At 40.3% G+C, this 22427-nt stretch overlaps 1 protein-coding gene across 4 annotated transcripts in view; it reads left to right on the top strand.

Annotated features, from left to right (window-relative positions):
- The window catches only part of DNAJC11 (DnaJ heat shock protein family (Hsp40) member C11), a 75602-nt gene that overhangs the window by 12830 nt on the left and 40345 nt on the right, over window positions 1-22427 (top strand). For all 4 annotated transcript variants that reach the window (XM_048825007.2, XM_048825008.2, XM_048825010.2 and 1 more), the window contains exons 3-4: window positions 5956-6029; window positions 12076-12177. In XM_048825007.2, the coding sequence (XP_048680964.1) occupies window positions 5956-6029; window positions 12076-12177 (176 nt within the window). The remainder of the gene's footprint in view (window positions 1-5955; window positions 6030-12075; window positions 12178-22427) is intronic.

Raw genomic sequence — 22427 nt, 5'->3', positions numbered from 1 at the left:
CCAGTTAGGGTCTTATTTTTTATAATCTCTTATTGCAAGTTATTTTTAATGGGTTTTTACCTGTCTAGATTGCCAGCTATGGCTAAATCACAATATAAAACCCACATTTTTACCACCTTCTTATTCTGTGCATTACCTCATGTCGGCCAGACCTCCTGAAAGTCAATTGCATGAAAAATCATTGTGAAAAGTTTATATGAAAGTCACTTGTACGAAAAGTATGCAGTAGATGGGTTTTTGTACATCATACTACAGATTATCACAACATAGAATAATACCTTTGCAATGTGCTCAGTGAATGAGGTAAGGAGTCTTACAATAAGATGTGGAGTCCTTGCTTCATTCAATGTGCAGCTCCACTAAATTTTTCATTGTGCAGTTAACTGTGCAGGATGCTTACTGTGACCCTTCCTTAGCTCTATCGTATATAAATTTAATGAGAAAATGCCATGCAAAATGTACTGTGCATGCGTGTGTTTGCACATGTCCTAACTTGGTCAAAACCAAATCAATTGTCTCTCTAACAGAAGCACTTTTAATCAGAAAAGTGCTGTTTCCAGGTCAAATGTCAACTTTCGGTCCCTAGCCATCAGAGCTGTTTTTAAATAAATAAGAAGTTGCAAGAATGTTTTTATAATGTAGTAACTAATTTTTTCAATCTCTAGTTTTGTTTAAACTTTTCAAAAAATCTACCTTGAACAGAGACCAGTGCTCGAAAACTTCAAATTGAAAGGCAAATTTAGCTTGTTTCTTTGTACTGAAGGGTCCTGAGTTTCCATTCCCGGTCACCCACTCTGTGTATCCCAGCATGGGTAGAGAAACATACGCTAGGTCTGCTCATGCTCACATGCTAAACATAGCAGTGTGGCCATGGTAGCATGTATGTACCCAGGGGATCAGGTGACTAGCTCAAGTCACCACCTGTCCAGCCACCGCCACTGCTACGTTTATAGCACTAGCTCAAGTAGTAGGATGCATCTGCCTACCTGCACTGGGAAGCACAGTCCCAGCTGCAGTGCAGATGTATCCTTGAGGTCTTCAATCCTTTTCTTAGTGAGAATTTCCACACATTCAAAGGCCTAGTTAAGGACGACATAGCAAGAGTACTTTGCACGTAACGTCTTCCCCTCCAAGGTTCTCCAAGCACTGTACAAACAATGAATTTAACTCTCTCTTAGGTAAATACTGTTGGTATTCCATGCTATTGATGGTGTAACTGAGTGTGCTGGGGTGTCCACCACACACAAGGCCTGAAGGGATGAAGGTGGCTAGGTGCGCAAATTTACTGCCTAGGCTGCACCTAGAGGAGGAGCTAGGGACTAATTAAAAGGATGAATTAAAGCAGAAGCTCAGCTGGGCCGGAACATAGTATAAAGCCCAGTAGCTGGGAGTAGAAGGAGCTGCAGAGAGAGGGGCTGCAGTCACTGTTAGGGTGATACAAGGCAAGGTAGAAAGTCGCACACAGATATGGCAGTAAGGGATAGGACTATGCAGACCTCGCCTGCTTGTCATAGGGTTCCTGGGCTGGGACCCAGTATAGAGGGTGGGCCTGGGTTCCCCTACTAGCCAAAGGGGAAATGGCACAGTTAAGAGGCAGTGAAAGGAAACACTATTATTCTCTAAAATAAAGACTTTTCACATCACAAATAAAAGCTAATTTTGTATCTCGATTCACTGTTTTTCCAAAAAATGAGATTTTAATGGCCAGTGAAACAGTCAGAATGTGCTGGGTGATGAATCTGCGTAGGTGAGACAATTTAGTCTTACCAGATGTGGATCTGCCGTCAGGGGCAGATGTACTGAATCCATTTCTGCAAAAGATTTGATTGAAACTGTTTCCCTCAGATTATATTCTGTTATCTGGACTTGGCCGATACAGTTTTGTAGTTGTCTGAATTATTGATAGTTATCTTACAACGTTTTGGAGATTTGGGGAGAAGTAACTGAAATGTAAGTGAATTAGGAGCTAGTCGGATTGTTCTGTGGTAAAACTGCTACAGCAGCAAACTTGACAGTCAGTGATTTAGCCTGGAGGAAGGTTAAAGCAAAACAGTGAATAAATGATTCCTTATTAAATCCCAGAGAATTAGCTAAAGAAATTTGGTTCCTGTGTTTTCTGAAAAGTCAGCATTTCTTTCTCCCCATTAGACTTGAACGTGGGTGGAATAGTTTACATCATCCTTAATTAGGCCTGAGAATATATGGAAACTCTCACTTAAAAAAAGAAAAAAAAGCACTGAAGAACTTGAGTGGGTGATGATGGGGAATGGAAACTCAGGATCTTTCAATTAAAAAAAAATTGCATTTTAAATCTTGTTCTGGAAATTCAGAGAGCGCTGACATTCTGCTGTAAACAGGTCAGTTTTCTCTTTGAATTTCCTGGCTTTATTTGTTATGTGTTGCAACCTTAAACATAAACTGTTGCTTATTCAGCATCAAATGGCTTTACAGATAAGGTTGGGCATTACAAAAGTTAAAACCCACTACCAACAACATATGAAAAATAGTATCTGTAACCATGCCTCCATGGGTCACAACTGAGAATACCAAATTCAGGACAAACTGCTGAGAAATAGGGCACAAACACCCCAAGACTGGAGGTTATTCTTCTATGAGATATACCAATCTAGCAACAAAAGTAAACTTCCGTCTCACCACACTGGCTAACAAGAAGTCAGAAAAGCAGTGTCCTTCGGTATTCCAGTCCTTGTATCACCACCAAAAACACTAGACTTAACGATGAGTGGTTATTTAAAACCAATTCCATCAAACCAAAAGATTCTTCTGATCCCAAAGGACCAGCCACGTACCCAGGTCAATACATAACTCAGATTTTACCCAAAAATCACGCTGTTGCCAATTCTTTAGTATCTAAAATCTAAACGTTTATTCATAAAAAGAAAGAAAGGTAAGAGTTAAAATCCATTAAAGGAATCAAATACATACAATAATTGCAAAGTTATTGGTTCAGGTTTTTAGCAGTGATGGAATAAACTACTGGCTTAAGTCAAGTCTCTGGTTGCTTCCAAATCATTGGAAGGTCTTCAGTCCCTTGTTTAGATGCTCCCATTCGTATAAGTCCATAGTTCAGAGGTTGGAGCAAAAAAGAGGCAAAATGGACATGTTTCTAGTGCCTTTTATAGCTTCTGCCATGTGGAGGGAAATCCATTGTTTCAAACAAAGCACTCAGCACAGCTAGTGGAAAATTACAAGTAGAAGATGGAGTTTGGAATCACATGAGCAAGTCACATGTCCATGCATGACTCACTTACTCATGGAAGGAAATTCCATTAAGAGTAGATAGGCATCTTCCATTGTGAGTTAAGTGTTTTATTAATGGGCCACTTAATTTGAATAGTCCCTTCAAGATGTGCAGGCTAAATACTTCGTGGACGTTACCGCAGGAGCAAATGTTTGAAATCCAGATCTAGAGCCAATACTCATAACTTCAAATACAAAAACGATACATGTATACAAATAGCATAATCGTATTCAGCAAATCATAACCTTCCATAGACAGCTTACTTGACATAATTCGTACAAGATTTGTTGCAATTATACAACAGTGGTAGCAACAGTGATCTACATGGTCATATTTTAATCAGATAACATCAGAGTACCGAGCTAGGAGAGGTGACTAGCTCACTAATCTCTCCATAGTTAAGATTGAAGCTAATTTTCCATTATAAACCTGATTTTTTTTTTTTTTTAAACCTAACACTAATACCTCTCCTTAGCTTCACCAGATCCAAAACAATCCAACTGAAATCTTAGCCAATGGTCGAACTGTTCTGGGAAGCTTAGCGTAAAGTACAGAAGACTTTTGGAATGGATACGTTTGTGGCAGGGGAGTTCACAGATTGAATTCATTTTCTGAAGATTTTCCTTTCTTTTTTGTTCATATTTTGTTCATGTTACTAAAATGGGTTGACCCATTCTCTTGGTGGTTTGGAGTTTTGCAGGAGTTTGAAATTATATATGTGCTTTTTCACTTAAATGATAAATGATATTCATCTGGTTAAATGGCATTTCACAAGGTGTTCATGGCCCAGTACAAATGTTATGACTTCTTCATGGCCCAGGTGGGCATGGCTGTCATGGGTGGTGTAGCAGGCAGAGAACCACATGGAACAGGGTCAATCTGGTATGGTGAGTGGAAGGAAGGAAGCCAAATAGTATGATGGCATGCCCCCTAAAAATGAATGGGAGTTTAAAGAAATTCCCAGGCAAAATAGTGAACTTGGAGTAAAGGTCAAATGAATCTATCAATTCCCCAAAAAAACCTTTAAGGGAATGTTACGGTTTTCTGAAAAATCAAGGCCTTTAAGATGGAAATTCTATCAGCATGAAGGCTTTCTACAGTGTGTATCACTGTGATTCTCTGTTTAAAAAAGAATCCAAAATACTCAGAAGTATGCAAATGCACCAAGATGTATTTTGTAAAAGTAATGAGGTCTTAATAATATGGGACCTGACAACAGTCCTGCCTTTGCTGTTAAATCTTTGCTGAGAAGTTGGGGGAAGCCACCTGGTTTTCTTTTAGTGATATTGGGTGTGTAGATAGGACAAATAGGAATTAGCTGAGGACAGCAGTTCTCAAACTTCATTGCATTACGACCCTCTTCTGACAACAAAAATTACTATGTGACCCCAGGAGGGGGTACTAAAGCCTGAGTCCACCCAAGCAGGGGGGCTAAAGCCTGAGCCCCACCACCCCAGATGGACGAGCCAGCCAAAGCTGAAGCCCAAGGGCTTCAGCCCTGCGGGATGGGCCTGTAACCTGAGCCCAGCTGCCCAGGACTGAAGATCTCAGGCTTCAGCTTCGGCCCCGGGTGGTGGGGCTTGGGCTTCGACCCCGGGCCCCAGCAAGTCTAACGCCAGCCCAGGTGACCCCATTAAAATGGGGTCCCGACCCACAGTTTGAGAACTGCTGCCTTAGGAAGTAGCTTTGTGACTAAAAGCATGCCATACTTTCTGTACCAAGAGGAGGAGATGAATAAACCATAAAAGTGTGTGTCTGGACTGATTTAAAAAATACAGACTAATACCTAATGTTGTGTGTGCTGAAACGCCATTCTGAATGGAATTTTGTAAATTCTCCTGCTGCAGTTAGATATTAGTGAAAAACCTCTCTGCTATATTCGTGTAATTGCACCAAAATGCTGCTTCTGGGCTCATTGCTGGAAAAGTGGGTAGGTATCACCATGCAGCCTGTAAAATCAGCCGTGGCACAGTGCTATCGGTGTGTGCACCCAGTGGCAGTATTACATTCTGTTCAGAATATTTCAGTCTTACTTCATCCACATAGCTGGGATAAGACTTGTGCTTTCTGTTAGCAATTGGTTCCTCCTGAAGCTGCTTCACCAGATGAGTTGAGTGCAGGTGTTCACAGGTTTTTCTTCAGGGATGTGGTCGCTGCTGGGAAAATTATTGCCATTACTCAGCTATTTGCTTTTGCTCCTTTGTGATTGGGATTTTTTATGTTTTAAAGTACTTTAAACCTTTTAGAAAAAACAAATTCTGAAGCTCTGTGAATTGAGATTCAATGCCTGAATACGTACAAATGTGCTGTGCTCAACTGATGAAATAGGAAATGGTCCTATGGATGATCGCTAGAAGGTGTGTGTTTCATTGGTCTTAAAAAATATTGCTTCTGTGATTTAAAAATTGCAGATTATATTAATCTGCATGTCTCTGTCAGAGTTTTTGTCCTTTTATTTTTATATTTAAAGGATATATATCTAGTGGATAGAGACGTTAGTGTGTCCTGTGAGTAAGTGTAGGTGTAGAAAATCATTTGTGGAGCAGGGGAAGACGCCTTGTGTGTCTATTTACAGCTGGTCTATAGTATCTATGTTTTTATTTGAAATAGTCATTGATATATTTGCTGGAATTTTGAAGGAAAGACTGAAAACTGAGTTCTGTATTCTGAGTATGTTTGGTTTTAATTTGCAGTGCTTAGTGATCCACAGACAAGAGCCATTTATGACATATATGGGAGGAGAGGACTGGAAATGGAAGGATGGGAGGTAAGAAAAATTCTTTTCCTTATATCTCACAAAAGGGGCTAAATCCAGCCTAATTTGAAATACTTACGATATCAAAACTATCTATTTGAAGGCACTCTTGTTTAGTTATTTCTACCTCTCACATTGAGATCATCTCGATGGATTTTCAAGTAATGCTTTTTTCTTCTTTTTTGAAAGGGGTATAATAAATCTGACATTCAGAGAGTTCCCTAATAGAATATTACCATGAAAAGCAACATCTTTCTGAGACAAATGTGTCATCGGTGTCTTTCCAGTCCCATGCAAATGTCTTTCATCTAAAACACTTTCACAATCAGCTAAGTCTGTGAGATTAAAGATTTCTTGAAGCAGCTGTAAAGTGCTGTGAAAGAGGATTTATCCACTCTTTATCCTCCCCAACACTTCAACCTCTCTGGCCACTCAGTAACAGACTTAAAGGTGGCAATTTGCAACAGAAAAGCTTCAAAAACAGACTCCAGCAAGAAACTGCTGAGCTTGAATTAATATGCAAACTAGATACCATTAACTTGGCTTTGAATAGAGACTGGGAGTGGCTGGGTCATTTTTTTTATTTACAGCTCTACAACATGCCTAAACCACTTCAGCCTTCTTTCTCAAATCATTGTCTTTAGAGTGTGTTGACCTGTCCTTTGTGGCACACCAGCATTAGTTACTTTATCCCACCAGGAGACACCAAGTATTCTCTGCAGACATCTCTGGAATGCGTCAAGTTTCCTGTTGTGGGCTTCTAACATTTGCCAAGTTTCAGAAGCATATAACTTTGTGGCTATCACGGTGACATTATATAACTTTATTGTGGTTACCATCTTGCGTTCCTGAGTAGAGTACCGTGATACTGCCTGAATGGAGTCTTCCGCATCCAGTCCACTCGTTTCACTTGCTCCGAGAATACTAATATCGAACAGAGTCACTTCTCTGACTGCTTACCTCAGTTCCTATTGTCCCACATGGGTCTCATGTTACAGCATCTGATTTTAGTTTGGTTTTAGCTGTTGGGGTTTCTTGTTCCAGGTGATGAAATCCCTCCCGGTTTTGGTCCACCACCCATCAGCTGATGAAACATCCAGTTTCACAGGAGAAAGGGTTACAGTATTTGTTTAGATTTTGCCATATATTTTCACCAGGGTGCTGGTAGCAGAAATATGGTCAATTTGGAGAAACTGGCACATGTTTTCCCTGAGCACAGTTGCCTGGATCGAGAAGATACCTGTTTTTAGCATGGCTGTTTTGCATTTTTTCCTTTGACTTTTAGCCTTCTGATGTATGCTAGGGATACACTTTGTAAACTGAACCTTTCAGTAGGAAGTCCACCCAGAGTCCTTGTATTCATGCTAATTTGCAACGGAAAAAAGCAAATTAAATTTCTTCATTGAATTAAACACACAATTTTTCATCAAAGTAGCAATTTTAGACGTTGAAAAGTCAGGGCATACATAAGAACGGCCATACTGGGTCAGACCAAGGGTCCATCTAGCGTTCTGTCTTCCGACAATGGCCAATGCCAGATTCTTCCAAGGGAGTGAATAGAATAGGGTGACTATCAAGTTACCCTTTCCCCTGTTGTCCAGTCCTGTAATCTGGCAGTAAGAGGCATCAATTAAAGTTCACCCACAAATGGTGAATAGTGATGAACACAAATAGAGTAGGAGTACTTTGTGGCACCTTGGAGACTAACCAATTTATTTGAGCATAAGCTTTCGTGAGCTACAGCTCACTTCATCAGATGCATAGCTCACGAAAGCTCATGCTCAAATAAATTGGTTAGTCTCTTAGGTGCCACAAGTCCTCCTTTTCTTTTTGCGAATACAGACTAACACGGCTGCTGCTCTGAAAAAAATAGTGTTTCACACCCAGCTGTTATAGACTTTAAAAGGGTTTTCATGGATATATTTGAGGCAAAATGGGGTATATGTGTAGAACTTTAATGTTTACATTTCTTGATTTTTGTTTAAAAATGCAACCTTATGTTACATTAATATAAGTTCTCATATTTAATACGTATAGATAGTGAAAGCCTCAGTGCAATACTGATTATATGGAAGATCACAACCAGTATTTTAGATTTCCATTGCTAAATTCTTTCTGGGTCTGTTCAGCTTTCTACGTGCATAACCTAGACACTGGATGTGTAGAGACTAAGGCTATTAATTTTCAGTATCCCAATTACAAATAAGGGCTTGTCTACACTACCGCACGGGGTTGATCTAAGATACGCAACTTCAGCTCATGGATAGCGTAGCTGAAGTCAGCGTACTTAGATCTACTTACTGCAGTGTCTTCACCGCTGTAAGTCAACAGCTGACGCTCTCCCATAGACTCCGCTTGTGCTCCTCGTTCTGGGAGAGTGCTCAGCGGTCGATTTATCGCAACTATACTAGATGCAATAAATCGACCCCTGCTGGATCGATAGCTGCCCGCTGATCTGGTGGGTAGTGTAGATAAGCCCTAAATTACTTAGTTTTATTCCGCTGTTCATCATTGTGTTATGGGCTCTGGTGACTGGTATGTAAATATAAACAGTAGTGGATATAGGTGGCCCTTGAGAATCCAAATGAAGTGCCAGGTTGAATATAAAAGAATGAAACAGACCTTTTCAGTCTCATGAGAACTGGACAGGCCAAGCATTTGAAACTTTGCAGTTAGCCTCCATGCAGGATGTGTCCTGAATTTTAACTCATTTTATAATCTGATGACTAGAAATTGGGTGAACTGACACCTATGGAACCTTTTCCTCTTCCTTACGTCATAAAGAAAATCAGAGAAAAAGTAACTTAAGAGTTCTTAATTCAAACTTGCAAAGGTTAAGCAGCTGGGATTCTCCACAACATATCTCACCCTTTTGGCCTTGGCAAAGCATATTACCTGCCAAACGTGTCTTCTACATAGTTCTGAAAGACAGATTTAATATCCGGGTTTCTGTAAAGTGGTTTTAAAGTCAGCATCGTGCAAGTCCTTCCCATACCTCATGCTTAATTAAGACTTTACCACCAGCAGTTTTTGAAGCTGATATCTAACATCTAATGCCTCAGATTCATATGCAAGGGACCCTTGGAACCTCCTCCACAAAGTTTGGCTTCAAAAGGCTGATCGTTGCCTGGTGGGTTTCCCATCAGTTTTTCAAAGCCCAGCTTAACACAGTGCAAATCTCTTTTTGGGGTGAAGGGATGGGAGACTGGCTTCATTGAGATTTCATATATTTTAATTGTCTCTCTGCCCTGTAGAGCTGAACAAATACTGTAACCCTTTCTTCTGTGAAGCTGAATGTTTCCTCAGCTGATGGGTGCCCAAGACCAGTGCATTATGCTTTTAAATATTGGAAGAAAAGGATGCTATAGGAGAGAAGGTAAAAGAAGGGGGAGGAGAGAAATGGTGTAAGGAGAAGTAGAGGAGAAAAGGCAAATGATGAAGGGAAAGTCTAGCGCTTAGGGAAGTCAAGAATAGAAGAATGTACAACAGGGGAAAGACAGGAGACAGAGTAAAAGATAGTGGGACAGTGGGGAAGATTAAAGAAGGAAAACAGAAGTGGAGGGAAGATGAGGTAGAATGGAGAGAAGAGAATAAGGGGGTATGTTTCCATTCTGGTGTTCTATGAGACAGAATATGAATGTGTTATACAATTACATTTTTTGCATGGTTCCTATTGGAATCGGGGTTCCCTTTCCACAAAATTCCATAATCCTCTGTGCGTGAGGAGTAGGTGAAGGTGAGGGACAAGTGCTGGAGTGAAATGTCCAACACAGGAATCCGAACTTCAGAGACAGCCATTCATTTCTGGAGGCCACTGTGTATCTCACTTGAAGCCAGGGTGGATTTGATTTAAATCACTAGTCAGAAAGACTCAATTTAACCATGATTTTCTACATAAAAGTGCATTCTTGTTGGTTGTGATAACCTTAATACATATTCTTTACAACTCAGAGATAGACGTAGGTTTCATTTTTAGAAGGTACACACTATATATTTTTAAAAACAGTGATTTATTTTGAAAATTTTTCAGATTAGTTTTACAGCTACACTATATCAGAAAATGAATGATTGTTTGGTTATTTCATTTACCAAAGATAATTGAAGTAGATATTTATGAAGTCGTTGGGAGGTGAACTATCTCCGATTCAGCAGGTTAATCATTAATATTTGGAGGATTTTCTTGCCATGCTGTATTAGGAGGAGACCATTGCCAGACAGGCATTCAAATTATTTTATTTAACTAAAACAACAAAGTTAAGTATTCTGGATTTTTTTTGTCAACAGCAAACATATAATATTTTAACAAAACATACATATGTCCCTCGCTTCTCACATTTATCTCCAGACTTCTTCTCCTTGTCCAGATCTATTCCGCCCCTAACGATCTTCTATTAATTGAACTTTCTGAAACTTTGCACTTTTAGAGAGAGGTAAGGGATTGACTCTGTGTATGCAAATTTGCAGAGGGACAATCGAGTTGAGGTCTGCTATGTCTCACTTCTGTATATTATTTATTTATAAACATTTTTGCTGTTAACAAGCATGTTACCTCTGGAGAGACGAATCCAGTTTGAGAACTGCAAAACGAAGCATCTCTTTTATCTTCTGGACTGAACACTGAGTCCCACTGGGTAGATAGAAAGATTAACCTAAATAATCTATTCAGAAGCCTGTGGAACCCCATAATATTGGGTCCCTCATCCATGAACTATTGGAACTCATTTACAAAACTGTTCTTAAACATTACATGAATATATTGTCTCATACTTTAGAATTAGAATTTATAATCCCTATTCCATGATGAGATATCTTTGAGCTATAATGTGTCTTAATTAAAACTATCTTTAGATAGGTTTTTTTTTTAAGATTTTTTTATTTAAATCAGATTTTTTTAATAAAATGCTTTTTGAGGAAAAAAACCTGTCATTGATTTTTATCCATCCTGCTTGAAGCCATGAACTTCCACATGATAAAATTCCAGTATAAGTGTTAGTGGAAGCACTGTTAAAACTGGGTGCGAGGCAGATGAGAGTTAGCAGTCTGTTTTGAAAAGTCAGCAGAGTTAGCCCTGTTTCTTCTTTTAAATGAACGATGTGGTTATCCCGAATGTAACTTCCTTTTGAAGATGAACTTCATAATGAAAAATAGGATCATTAGGCACTGATCCTGCAAACACTTACACATGCTCACCTGTAAGCACATCAGTAGACCAGTCTCTCTGAGTCATTAAAATAAATATTTCATTTTGATTGAAAGAGAGAGTGAGAGAGTTCTTCTGTGTGGGGCAGTTATAGGGTTATTGGTATGGTATATGAATATCATTATACCTTGTTGGAACTGCCAGATATATTAGACCTCTTAGTCCTTGTCCTCAAAGGAATGCCTTCAAAAGATGAGCCTGGGAGCTTAAATTGATAACTTTCCTTTGATTAAAAATCAGAGACTCAATAAAGACACTGGATTTATGTTCTCATTGCAACTATCTGTACCCACTAACGCTCATAGTTCTGTAACTGCAGAAGTGTTAACTTCCCACTTCACGTTGAATGGTCTCCTGCAATATGTATTAACGCCTAATGCTAAACAATCTATTCCATCTTGCACTTAGCTGTGACACTCTGAGTACCTTTTCCACACCTGAAAAAGAGCTCAGTGTAACTTGAAAGCTTCTCTCTTTCACTACAGAAGATAGTCCAATAAAATATATTACCTCAGCCACCTTGCTTCTCAGATACCTGAAATACATACATGTGTATATATAGAGAGAGATTTTTCTTATTTGTGTTGTATAGTTTTAATTGTGTAAAAAGTACTTTGGGTCAGGAATAGGTGCTTGAATTATAAATCTAAATAAATAAAGTAATAAAAACACAGTGGCTTGATTTCGCAATGGATCACAGGAAAAAATCATATTGTGGCAGGAAAGGGGATCTTATCTAAGAAGGGAGTGAAAAGCACTGGAGTGTTCTAAATCCCATCAGAGATTCAGTTGTCTGTGATTGTTGGCTGGATGTTCTATTACCTGTTAACCTTGGTTTCTTAATTCCTTTGTGCACAGGTTGTGGAGAGGAGGAGAACTCCAGCTGAAATTAGAGAAGAATTTGAGCGTTTGCAGAGAGAGAGGGAAGAAAGGAGACTTCAGCAGCGAACTAATCCCAAGGTAAAGTAGAAAACACATCTGGTCTGATGAAGAATGAAGCCTTAAACCATAGGCGCTGACTCCGTGGAAAAATTGGTGGATGCTCTGCACCCACCAAGGCAGCCAATCTCCCCCTGCCCCAGCTCACCTTGCCTCCGCCTCCTCCCCCGAGCGCGCTGCATCCCCGCTTCTCCTCCCAGCACTTGCTGCCACAAAACAGCTGTTTCGCGGCATAACAAGCTGTGGGAGGGAGGGGGAAGGAGCGGGAATGTGGAGCGCTCGGGGGATGAGGCGGGGAGGAGGTGGGGCGAGGATTTGGGGAAGGAGTCCAGTGGGGCAGGGAGGGGGCGGAATTGGGGCATGGACTTTGGGGAAGGGTTTGGAATGGGGGTGGGGTGGGGGAGAGGTCGAGCACCTACCAGTGTCAGGAGACGTTGGCACCTATGCCTTAAACTGTTAGACATAACAGGTTTAATGGCTAGAGGAGTGATCTGAAACTAACAGGGTCATTTATTGCAGTTTTTCCCACCCTTTTATAATGCTGCAACTTATAAGGAAATTCAGGGAAAAAAACATTTAGTATATGTGGTTTACAGTAAAGTGAATTGTTTTAAAACGTTCTCCTCTATGGAGAATTCATTGTGCTTTCATTGGTGAGATACATGTAGAAGTAAAAATCTTTCTTGGAACCCTGAGAAAACATTCCAAACACAGGAACTTCTGAGTCCTATGCAAATATTCCAAATAAAGTGAAACTCCCTACAGTTCTCTGACAGGTTTCCCCTGTCACAGGTGTGCTGAGATACATTCAAATGCATCTTTGAAACTGAATGAAAGAAAGACAACTGACAAATCAGTTGCGTAGCAGAAATCTTCCAGGTGGAGTTTAGAGAGCAAAATAAAGTGATAAGGAACAGTCAGCATGGATTTGTCAAAAACAAATTGTGTCAAACCAACCTGATAGTTTTCTTTGATGGGGGAAGCGGTAGATGTGGTATATTTTGACTTTATTAAAGCTTTTGATACTGTTTCACATGACCTTCTCATAAACAAACTAGCGAAATGCAACCTAGATGGAGCTACTATAAGGTGAGTGCATAACTGGTTAGAAAACTGTTCCCAGAGAGTAGTTATCAGTAGTTCTCAGTCATGCTGGAAGGGCATAACAAGTGGGGTCCTGCAGGGATCAGTTCTGGGTCTGGTTCTGTTCAATATCTTCATCAATTATTTAGATAATGACATAGAGAGTACACTTACAAAATTTGCGGATGATACCAAGCCGGGAAGGGTTGCAACTGCTTTGGAGGATAGGATTAATATTCAGAATGATCTGGACAAACTGGAGGAATGGTCTGAAGTAAATAGGATGAAATTCAATAAGTACTCCACTTAGGAAGGAACAATCAGTTGCACACATACAAAATGGGAAATGAATGCCTAGGAGGGAGTAATGCAGAAAGGGATCTGGAGGTCATAGTGGACCACAAGCTAAATATGAGTCAACAGTATAACTCTGTTGCAAAACAAGTGAACCTCATTCTGGGCTGTATTAGCAGGAGTGTTGTAATTCTTCTGCTCTACTCCGCGCTGATTAGGCCTCAATTGGAGTATTATGTCCAGTTCTGGGTGCTACAGTTCAGGAAATATGTTGGCAAATTGGAGAAAGTCCAGAGAAGAGCAACAAAAATTATTAAAGGTCTAGAAAACATGATCTGTGAGGGAAGATTGAAAAAATTGGGTTTGTTTAGTCTGGAAAAGAGAAGACTGAGAGGGGACATGATAACAATTTTCAAGTACATAAAAGGTTGTTACAAGGAGGAGGAAGAAAAATTGTTCTTCTTAACCTCTGAGGATAAGACAAGAAGCAATGGGCTTAAATTGGAGCAAGGGAGGTTTAGGTTAGACATTAGGAAAAACTTCCTAACTGTCAGGGTGGTTAAGCACTGGAATAAATTGCCAAGGGAGGTTGTGGAATCTCTCCATCCTTGGAGATTTTTAAGAGCACGTTAGACAAACACCTGTCAGGGAGGGTCTCAATCAGCGTTTCTCAAACTGCGGTCCCTGAGGGTACTCCAGGGGGTCCACGGGCCTCACTGAGAAACTCCTCCCACTCTCTCCCTTCCTCAACTCCTTCCCCTACCTCCCAGCACGCTGGAGAACAGGCTTCCTACCTGCCCTGGCTCCGCGCCACTCCTGGAAGCGGACAACATGTCCCTGCTGCCCTGGGGGATCAGAGGGTCTCCACTTGCTGCCTCCGCCCTGAGCGCTGCCCCCGCAGCTCCCATTGGCCGGGAACTGTTGGTCTAGATAATACTTAGTTCTGCCATGAGTGCAGGGGACTGGACTAGGTGGCCTCTCAAGGTCCCTTCCAGTCCTAGATTCTCTGATAAACCTGAATATTTTTGGGATCTTGCCAGTAGCACAGTTAGTGTCCATTTTGAGAGAACTTTATCATACTCTTACTACAACAGCTGCTATCCAGTGCATTGTTCCTAGCTCTGGGTCTGCTTGAGCTGTAATAAACTGGTACCTAAATGACCCCCATCATAGCTGAAGCTTAGTTATTTAAATACACTCAAGGATATAAAGTCTTGTGTTGATAACAAGTTTTCATAGCAACATTTTGTGTGTGTGTTGTGGGGAAGATGAAGTCAAACGTGGTGGCCATCCACTGCTTTTTCTCCTCTCCCTGCTGAGGGTAGGAGGACATTCCAGTAGTTCGGGATCCTGATGGCCCTGATGGGTTATTGGCTTGATATCCAGCCACACTTAGCAAGACAAGGCTGAGGAGTATAGCAGAGATTACCAGCTATTGCTGTTTAAAAGCTTCCTGAGCCACATGGTATTCACTTGTTATGCAGTGAAGTAACACAATACCTAGGAGTTAAATCTCTTGGAGCTGCGCTAGCCTAATTTATGCTTGAGGTTTCCCAAACATTACTCAGTTTTTGGCTTTTAAACTATTTTGCATAAAATAACAGAAACCCCTATGTGCCTATGTTTGAAACCGAGGCTAGAAATCAAGTTCTGTGAGGCTTGGGATGTAATCATGATCGTAAGCTTAGATTTCACCCCCTCTATCCTGCTGCCCCTGGGCACACATTTTAAATTCCTTTATTAAGACAAAGAGAATTTCTCCAATTGGATAGAAATCCCTGGATGAGAAAATAACTTCCATTTTATTTATAAATGCCCCCTTAATTGAGAGAAACTTAGCTGTCTTCAAGATGCAGCGTTGGACAAGCTAGCTTGGGGCTGGCAAACTCTGCATTAAGAAACAGTGAAGTGCAGGTTTTGTGTGCTTGGTAGCTCGTAGTGTAACAAGAAGGCTCTTGCAGTGCCACCATCACCATGTTAATGCCCGTAGTCCCAGTGCGCTGATACAGACTAACACGGCTGCTACTCTGAAACCTGTGATTTAACTTGTTTCTTGGGTCATCCAGCTCATCCGCCAAGATTCTACACTGGTGCAACTGCTGTCTTGGAGAAATGATAGTGTTTATATTACCAGGGATACGAAAATATACTTTTTAAGATGGATGTGGGTAATGTTTTGCAGCCCATCAGAGTAGTATCCCTTTAAAAGTTTCCTATGCTTGACAATTCATGCGGATTAAGGTAGTGTGTGAATTTAAAGCACAATAGGTGTTTCAGACCATCTCCATGTGTAGACATTCTTATTCCAAAATAGGAATTCCTTGTTCCTGTTTACTTTAACTCAGAGTGGGTTAAACTAAACAGGAGGAAAGCACTCTTATGCTGGAATAAATCAGGAACAACTGTAGATACTGTTTAATGCATGGAAATAATCCAGTGAGGAGTTAAGGTAAAATGCAATACTGTTTTTTGTTTTTTTTTCTGCACTTGATACTTTATATTCAACATGTTTAATATTTTGCACTGTTATTTTCCTTGCCCGCTTCATTCTATTATGAGTCTGGTAAATTAATTGCACTATAATACACAACTCTTCTTCTGCACCAAAACTTTACTTTTCTGCACAATTCCGCACCTGTCATAATACTAAAATTATCCAGAGTTCCTTCCCTAGTGTTCTAACTTTGTCTCCTCTTCTTATGGATACACGATGTGGCTTGCTGTCATCCCTCTTAACAACAGCCAGCAGACCAAATGCTGGCTTCAGTGTCTGGACACCTGGAGCTCACCATTACTGTCTCAGGCCAACATGGGCAAAGAGGCAGAGCAAACAGAACATTTTATTAAACGTTATATTTCTTTAAATCTTTAAAAACAGAAGAAAATATTTATACCATCAATAAGGGGCTTGGTAACTGTCCTTTATTGTCTGGTCTCTCTCTGACTTATTGCGTAATTAGGGAGAGTGGTCACTTTGGATGAGCTATTATAAATATTATTATTATATTATATATAATAATATATATATTATTATACTATTATATATTATAAACCTGGATTTGTGCAGGAAATAGCCCGACTTGATTATGTAAAGAGTTGTCACTTTGGATGGGCTAGCACCAGCAGGAGAGTGAATTTGTGTGGGGAGGTGGAGGGTGAGAAAACCTGGATTTGTGCTGGAAATGGCCCACCTGATGATCACTTTAGATAAGCTATTACCAGCAGGACAGTGGGGTGGGAGGAGGTATTGTTTCATATTCTCTGTGTATATATAAAGTCTGCTGCAGTTTCCACGGTATGCATCTGATGAAGTGAGCTGTAGCTCATGAAAGCTCATGCTCAAATAAATTGGTTAGTCTCTAAGGTGCCACAAGTACTCCTTTTCTTTTTAGGGAGGGGAGTGAGAGCAGTGACAGGGTGTGAGGTTGACTCTAGGTGCCTGTCACTTGTTGTGGTATCATTTCCTCTCTCTTAATATAGGCGTGTGTAGGGAGAACTTGATTTGATTTTACATTTCTCTTTCTCTAATCCATCATTAGACTTGGCTACGTAGAGACTGGTCTTGTGTAGTTCAACTGATGATGTAGCTTCCCACTCCACCTACCCTGATCTGATAAGTCTGCTGCAATGATAAATATGTGTGTCTCGCCTGTCGCTCAGAAAGGACGTTAGCGCTAAACTGTGTCTTTGAGACTTTAGCTGAGATGATATTGCAGCTTCCATTCCTTCCTCAGCTCCCCGGATGTAGCTTTCTCTCCTTTTTTCTCTGCCATATAGGGACAACTAAACACGAATTGTTCTATGAATACTAAGATTTATCTGTCGGCATATCTCATGTTGTTGAAGAACAGTTTATGCTCTGCTCATTCCCATGGGACAAAAACTGTTTTACAGTATGTAATTTAATTTTTCCTTTGTGGCAGTTTTTCTCTGTGCCACCTATGTTATCACTGGAAAATCAAATAAAAATTAACCATAAAAAATTGTGTCAATATACAGGAGTCTGCAAATTATTGTCAGTCCACTGAGCAATGTTTTTCTGTGCCACTTGCCCACAGGCTCACTTTCCTGTTCTTCTCTTCCTCTCCTCCCTGCCTTCAGAAGAAATCTTTTTTCTTCTTGCATGTGCTTTGGTCTTCACTGGAGCTTTTCTGCTAATACACAAAGGGTAAAATGGAAGAACTCTTCCCTTTATGGTCTTAATAAAATCAGAACTTCTGTATTAAAAACCACTGGAAATATCTCAAAGCCAAAACAATGGTTTTAAATGAATCCCTAATGTACTTGAGATGCCCTTCTTTTGTATTTCCCTTGGCGAAACCGAGTCTTCTGGAGATCAGATAGCTCTTTTACCTCAGTCTTCTCTCTCTAGCCTCAACCTGAAATATGGGACAATCAGGAGGCAGATTAGTGAAGCTCAGTGTGGCTTCAGAGGAGCCTGGAGGCAACTGGGTTTATTTTACCGTGAATGTGGGGACCAAAGATACACTCTGAGTGGGAGCTGAGGTGAAGAGAGCACAGCAAACAAAACAAACTGTGCAAAAGAACAGGAGTGACAGCCAGTGATTGAAAACAGGCCCATTGGCTCCTTTGATCCAACCTTAATGATCTCTTATCAATGGCATTCCAACCAGAAAATGGATTCCAGAAAATGGATAAAACTAAAGAAATTGGAAACATCCTTGTTGCAAATCAGGGTGGTTTGGTGCAAATGGATATTCTGAGGAATGTGGGGAACAGACAGGGGGTGTGGGGTTGGTTATTGCCATATAATGCTTCTCTGTGACTTTAGGAATTTGACACTTTTTTCTGGGTGTTTCACAGTAGTTGTGAGCAATAAAAAGTAGAGCTGCAGTGTAAGCCTGAGCCTCTGTGTCCTCCTATAAAATTAGCCATCTGGGTGTTTACAGCAATTGCTTATTGGCATTCTATGGAAATGTCTCTCTAGGCAGCGTTCCTGTGGAATTAGGTAGCACAGCTGTGATCATTTCATAAGAATGCAAGCTATTTTAAAATGTCTAACATTTTATTAGTTCTATAAAATGGTTCCAGCTAAATAAAGCATTTCTAACCAGAAATGTTGAGCAATACCCAGATATAGGCAGTTTGGCAGATTTTAAGTTGGGTTATTTGCTTTTAGAGTTCTGTTTTTGCTTTTTGAGATGTGCTGATGGGTTTGGAAAGTCAGTTACTTGGTTTGAGAGGAAATACTTCACACTTGGAGAGAGCAAATCTCTTTATTTGCCTGTGTCGGAGAATACAGATACTTTGAGGGTTATCCAGCTCCCACCACCTTTTTCTTCACATGCGTCAACTTGCAGGAATGTTCTCCCTAGGGAACAGGTTTCAGAGTAGCAGCTGTGTTAGTCTGTATCCGCAAAAAGAACAGGAGTACTTGTGGCACCTTAGAGACTAACAAATTTATTAGAGCATAAGCTTTCGTGAGCTACAGCTCACTTCATCACATGCATAGAAGCAAGAAAGAGCGGGAAGAATCTCTTCTCTGATACTACTCTGGGTATAATTAACATGTCTGAATAAATAAAAATTAAGCCATCTCTGTTTTCACTGCTCCTTCTTTTGCCATTCTGTAGTATTTCATCTTATGAATACTACTTCCTTCTCTGTGGTTACAATTCTGGTTCACAAGCAGAGTACCTTTGCCTCTTTTTTTTTTTTTTTTTGGGGGGGTGGGGGGGCTCCACTGGGATCAAAATTTAGCTTTTTCTTGAGTGCATTAGCCAGCAGCTGACTCAGATACTAGTCCGATGCCCACTTCAGTTTGGCTTAAACAAAACAAATTTTGATGGGCAATCTTACAGAAAAAGAAAATAATAAAATAGTTCTAGAAGGCCTACATTAATAATATGTAAAACACTCCAGCTGTCACGTAGCTGAAGATTACAGAATATCGCATGGTGACTGTGTTCATATCGATGTGGAAAAATACCTCATTTCTTCCTGCGCCACCATCTTAGGAGAGGTACAGCAGAAAAGACATGCACTAAACTAGATCCTCCAAAGACATTGTATCTGCATTAGCTTTTAGATCTAAAATATCTCTTGGTTGCTTCCACCAGTGTTAGCAATGGCATGGCTGGTGACATTGTAACATTCGTGCCATCTAACCCTGCTTGGAGCCTTGTCTTCAGTAGTACTTCCACCAAAGCTACCACCCCACCAGTGGGTAACAAAATTGGGAAAATTTAGTGAAAAAGGAGTTTTCCCAACCAGGCTACATAAAAGTGTGATGATCAACTTGGTAGGATACAGGTGATGCTGGAGTTTATTTTGACCACCCTTCATTGGTTGACCAGTGTGTCAGACAGATTTATAAGATATTTTATTTGCATGCTTAATCTATATTTCTTGCCTGTTTTTAGACATAGATTCTGCAGCTGGGTTAATTTGTTCTATTGTAATTTCATGTATTGATTATTTTAATTCCCTTTTAATCAATATACCTAAATCTGGTAGTTGAACGCTGCAGCCATTTCAAAGTGCTGCAGAACACATCCTGGTCCAAATCAAACCCCCTGATTTTATTAATCCAGTTTTAATGACCTTGCACTGTTTCCTTGTGGAATAGAGTATTATGTTTAGGGTTATTTGGTGCTTGATTTTCTGTCTTTTGGGGCTTCTGTCACCAGTTTATCTCTCTGACCTTGTAAGACAATGCCTGCCACACAGATTACTACATTCCTACTCTCACTATTTGATTGTTTCTTGATTTTCTTCTATGACTAGCTGATCACTGATTCACTGTCTCGCTCGCTTTATTCATAGAACTGGCACCTTCCCAGTTCAAGCTTTGTGATTCCCTGGGACAGATTACATTTTACAGGAAGACTCATGATGGAAATTGTGTCTTTGTTGTTGTAAAGCACTCTCCTTGCAAAATTATTTAATTAAAAAGCACCCACATTTTTTATAAAAGGAAAATTATGAAGAGGGAATTTCACTGAAGACCCCTGAAAAACAGGCACATTACACTTATGCAAAAAGCCATTTCCTTTGCAATAATTAGCAATAATAGCTAAGGAAAAGTGGAACATTGCTGGGGGATATTGTGTCGGAAGAAAGCTTTCACCTAAACTGAGTTTCCTCCTCTTGCATGACTCTGCAGTGAAGACACAATTTTTTCTTATTATCTCAGCTGTTTTCCATAAAAGTGATTGTGACGTCATAAGTGGATGTTACTTGCAGTCTGAGCTATTATAAAGCTTTCCTATATAGGAGCCATTGCAACACATCAGTAGCAAGCTTGACAAAATCTTTTTAGATTATGAGCTCTTTGGGACAGGGTCCTTGGCATGTTTTGGTTTGGAAAGCACTGCCCTAGCAGATTTGTCATTTCTCCTGGAAATAATAATAGTAAAACATGAGAAGAGAGAAAATAAGAGAGCTCCTTGCAGATGAATTCCAGAAATTGCCATCCTTCCTTTCTAGGATGTGTCTACACAGCAGCTGGGAGGGTGCTTCCCCGTGTGGGTGAGCAGATGCCCTAGCTTTGCTCCAGCTAGTGTGCTAAAAACAGCAGTCTGGCCGTGGCAGTGTGGGGGGTGGCACGGGCTAGCTGCCCAAGTACAAACCCACTGGACACCCTGGGTACGCGGGTGGCGCCCTCCCAGGTGCTGTGTAAACATACCCTCAGAGACCAAGAAGCTTTGATATAAATAAATGCATTTTCATTCAGACATCTTTCCTTGTTTACTATGTAAACAGATACTGCAACCAGGACCTCATGTACTCTGTGATTCTGTGGCCGTGGAATGTACGAATCCATCCTTTGCTGCAGGATTGTGCTGTACAATCCAATCGTTCACTGAAATAAACGAAAAAAAACAAAACAAGTCTAGCCCTTATAATTGTAAAGGAAACTTTCAAACATCAACTGAGTCTAAACAAAAAGAAAAGGAGTACTTGTGGCACCTTAGAGACTAACCAATTTATTTGAGCATAAGCTTTCGTGAGCTATAGCTCACAGCTGTAGCTCACGAAAGCTCATGCTCAAATAAATTGGTTAGTCTCTAAGGTGCCACATGTACTCCTTTTCTTTTTGCGGATACAGACTAACACGGCTGCTACTCTGAAATGAGTCTAAACAGAAGCAGTGATGACTTCCTGAGTCTGCAGACAGCCTGAAACAGTAGCTCTGGGCAAGTTGTGACCTGCTCAGTTTATCTCTGTGGGGTGCTGACATTGACATTTTCATAATTAGATTTCAAAATTAACATTGAATTCAGAAATTTGTTTATATTATGGTAGCATCTAGTGGCCTAAACTGAGATAAGGGCCTTATTGCACTGGGTGCTATACATAAACCTAAAAAGAGACTGTTCCTGTCCCATAGACTTGACAATCTAAATAAGACCAACAAAGGGTGGGAGAAAGGAAGTATCAATATCCCAGTTTTAGAAGGGGAACAAGGCACGGAGAAAGGGGGAGATTTTCAGAGGCCCAAATGGAAGCTAGGGTGTCCAATTCCCATTGATTTGCAATGGGAATTTGTGCCTTTGCAAAATCTCCCCCAGATGACTTGCCCACGTTGACAGAGGTCATCTGTCGCACTGCTGGGACTTGAGTTCCAGCCTCCACGACCTTCAACACACGGGCATATCCTGCAAACCCAAAGTGCCTCCTCCACTTTCTCAGGTGCCAAAATTCCCCAGTTGTCCTTGTGTCAGATGTTAAAATTTCCATTTTCCCCCCTAAAAATCTCTCTGATACTGTTGTTTGTTTTCAGTGTAAAAATTTGCAGCATACTAAAAATTATAAATTATGGGACAGCATACAAAATGGAATTTAATATCAAATTAAATAATTGGATATTGTTCTGACTATATTCTTCATTTTCATAGTTAATTCGCTAAAAACCTCCAACTGTAGCTATG

Source organism: Caretta caretta, chromosome 18 (assembly GCF_965140235.1).
Source record: "Caretta caretta isolate rCarCar2 chromosome 18, rCarCar1.hap1, whole genome shotgun sequence".
NCBI classification, from domain to species: domain Eukaryota; kingdom Metazoa; phylum Chordata; order Testudines; family Cheloniidae; genus Caretta; species Caretta caretta.
This window is presented reverse-complemented; position numbering and strand designations above follow the sequence as displayed.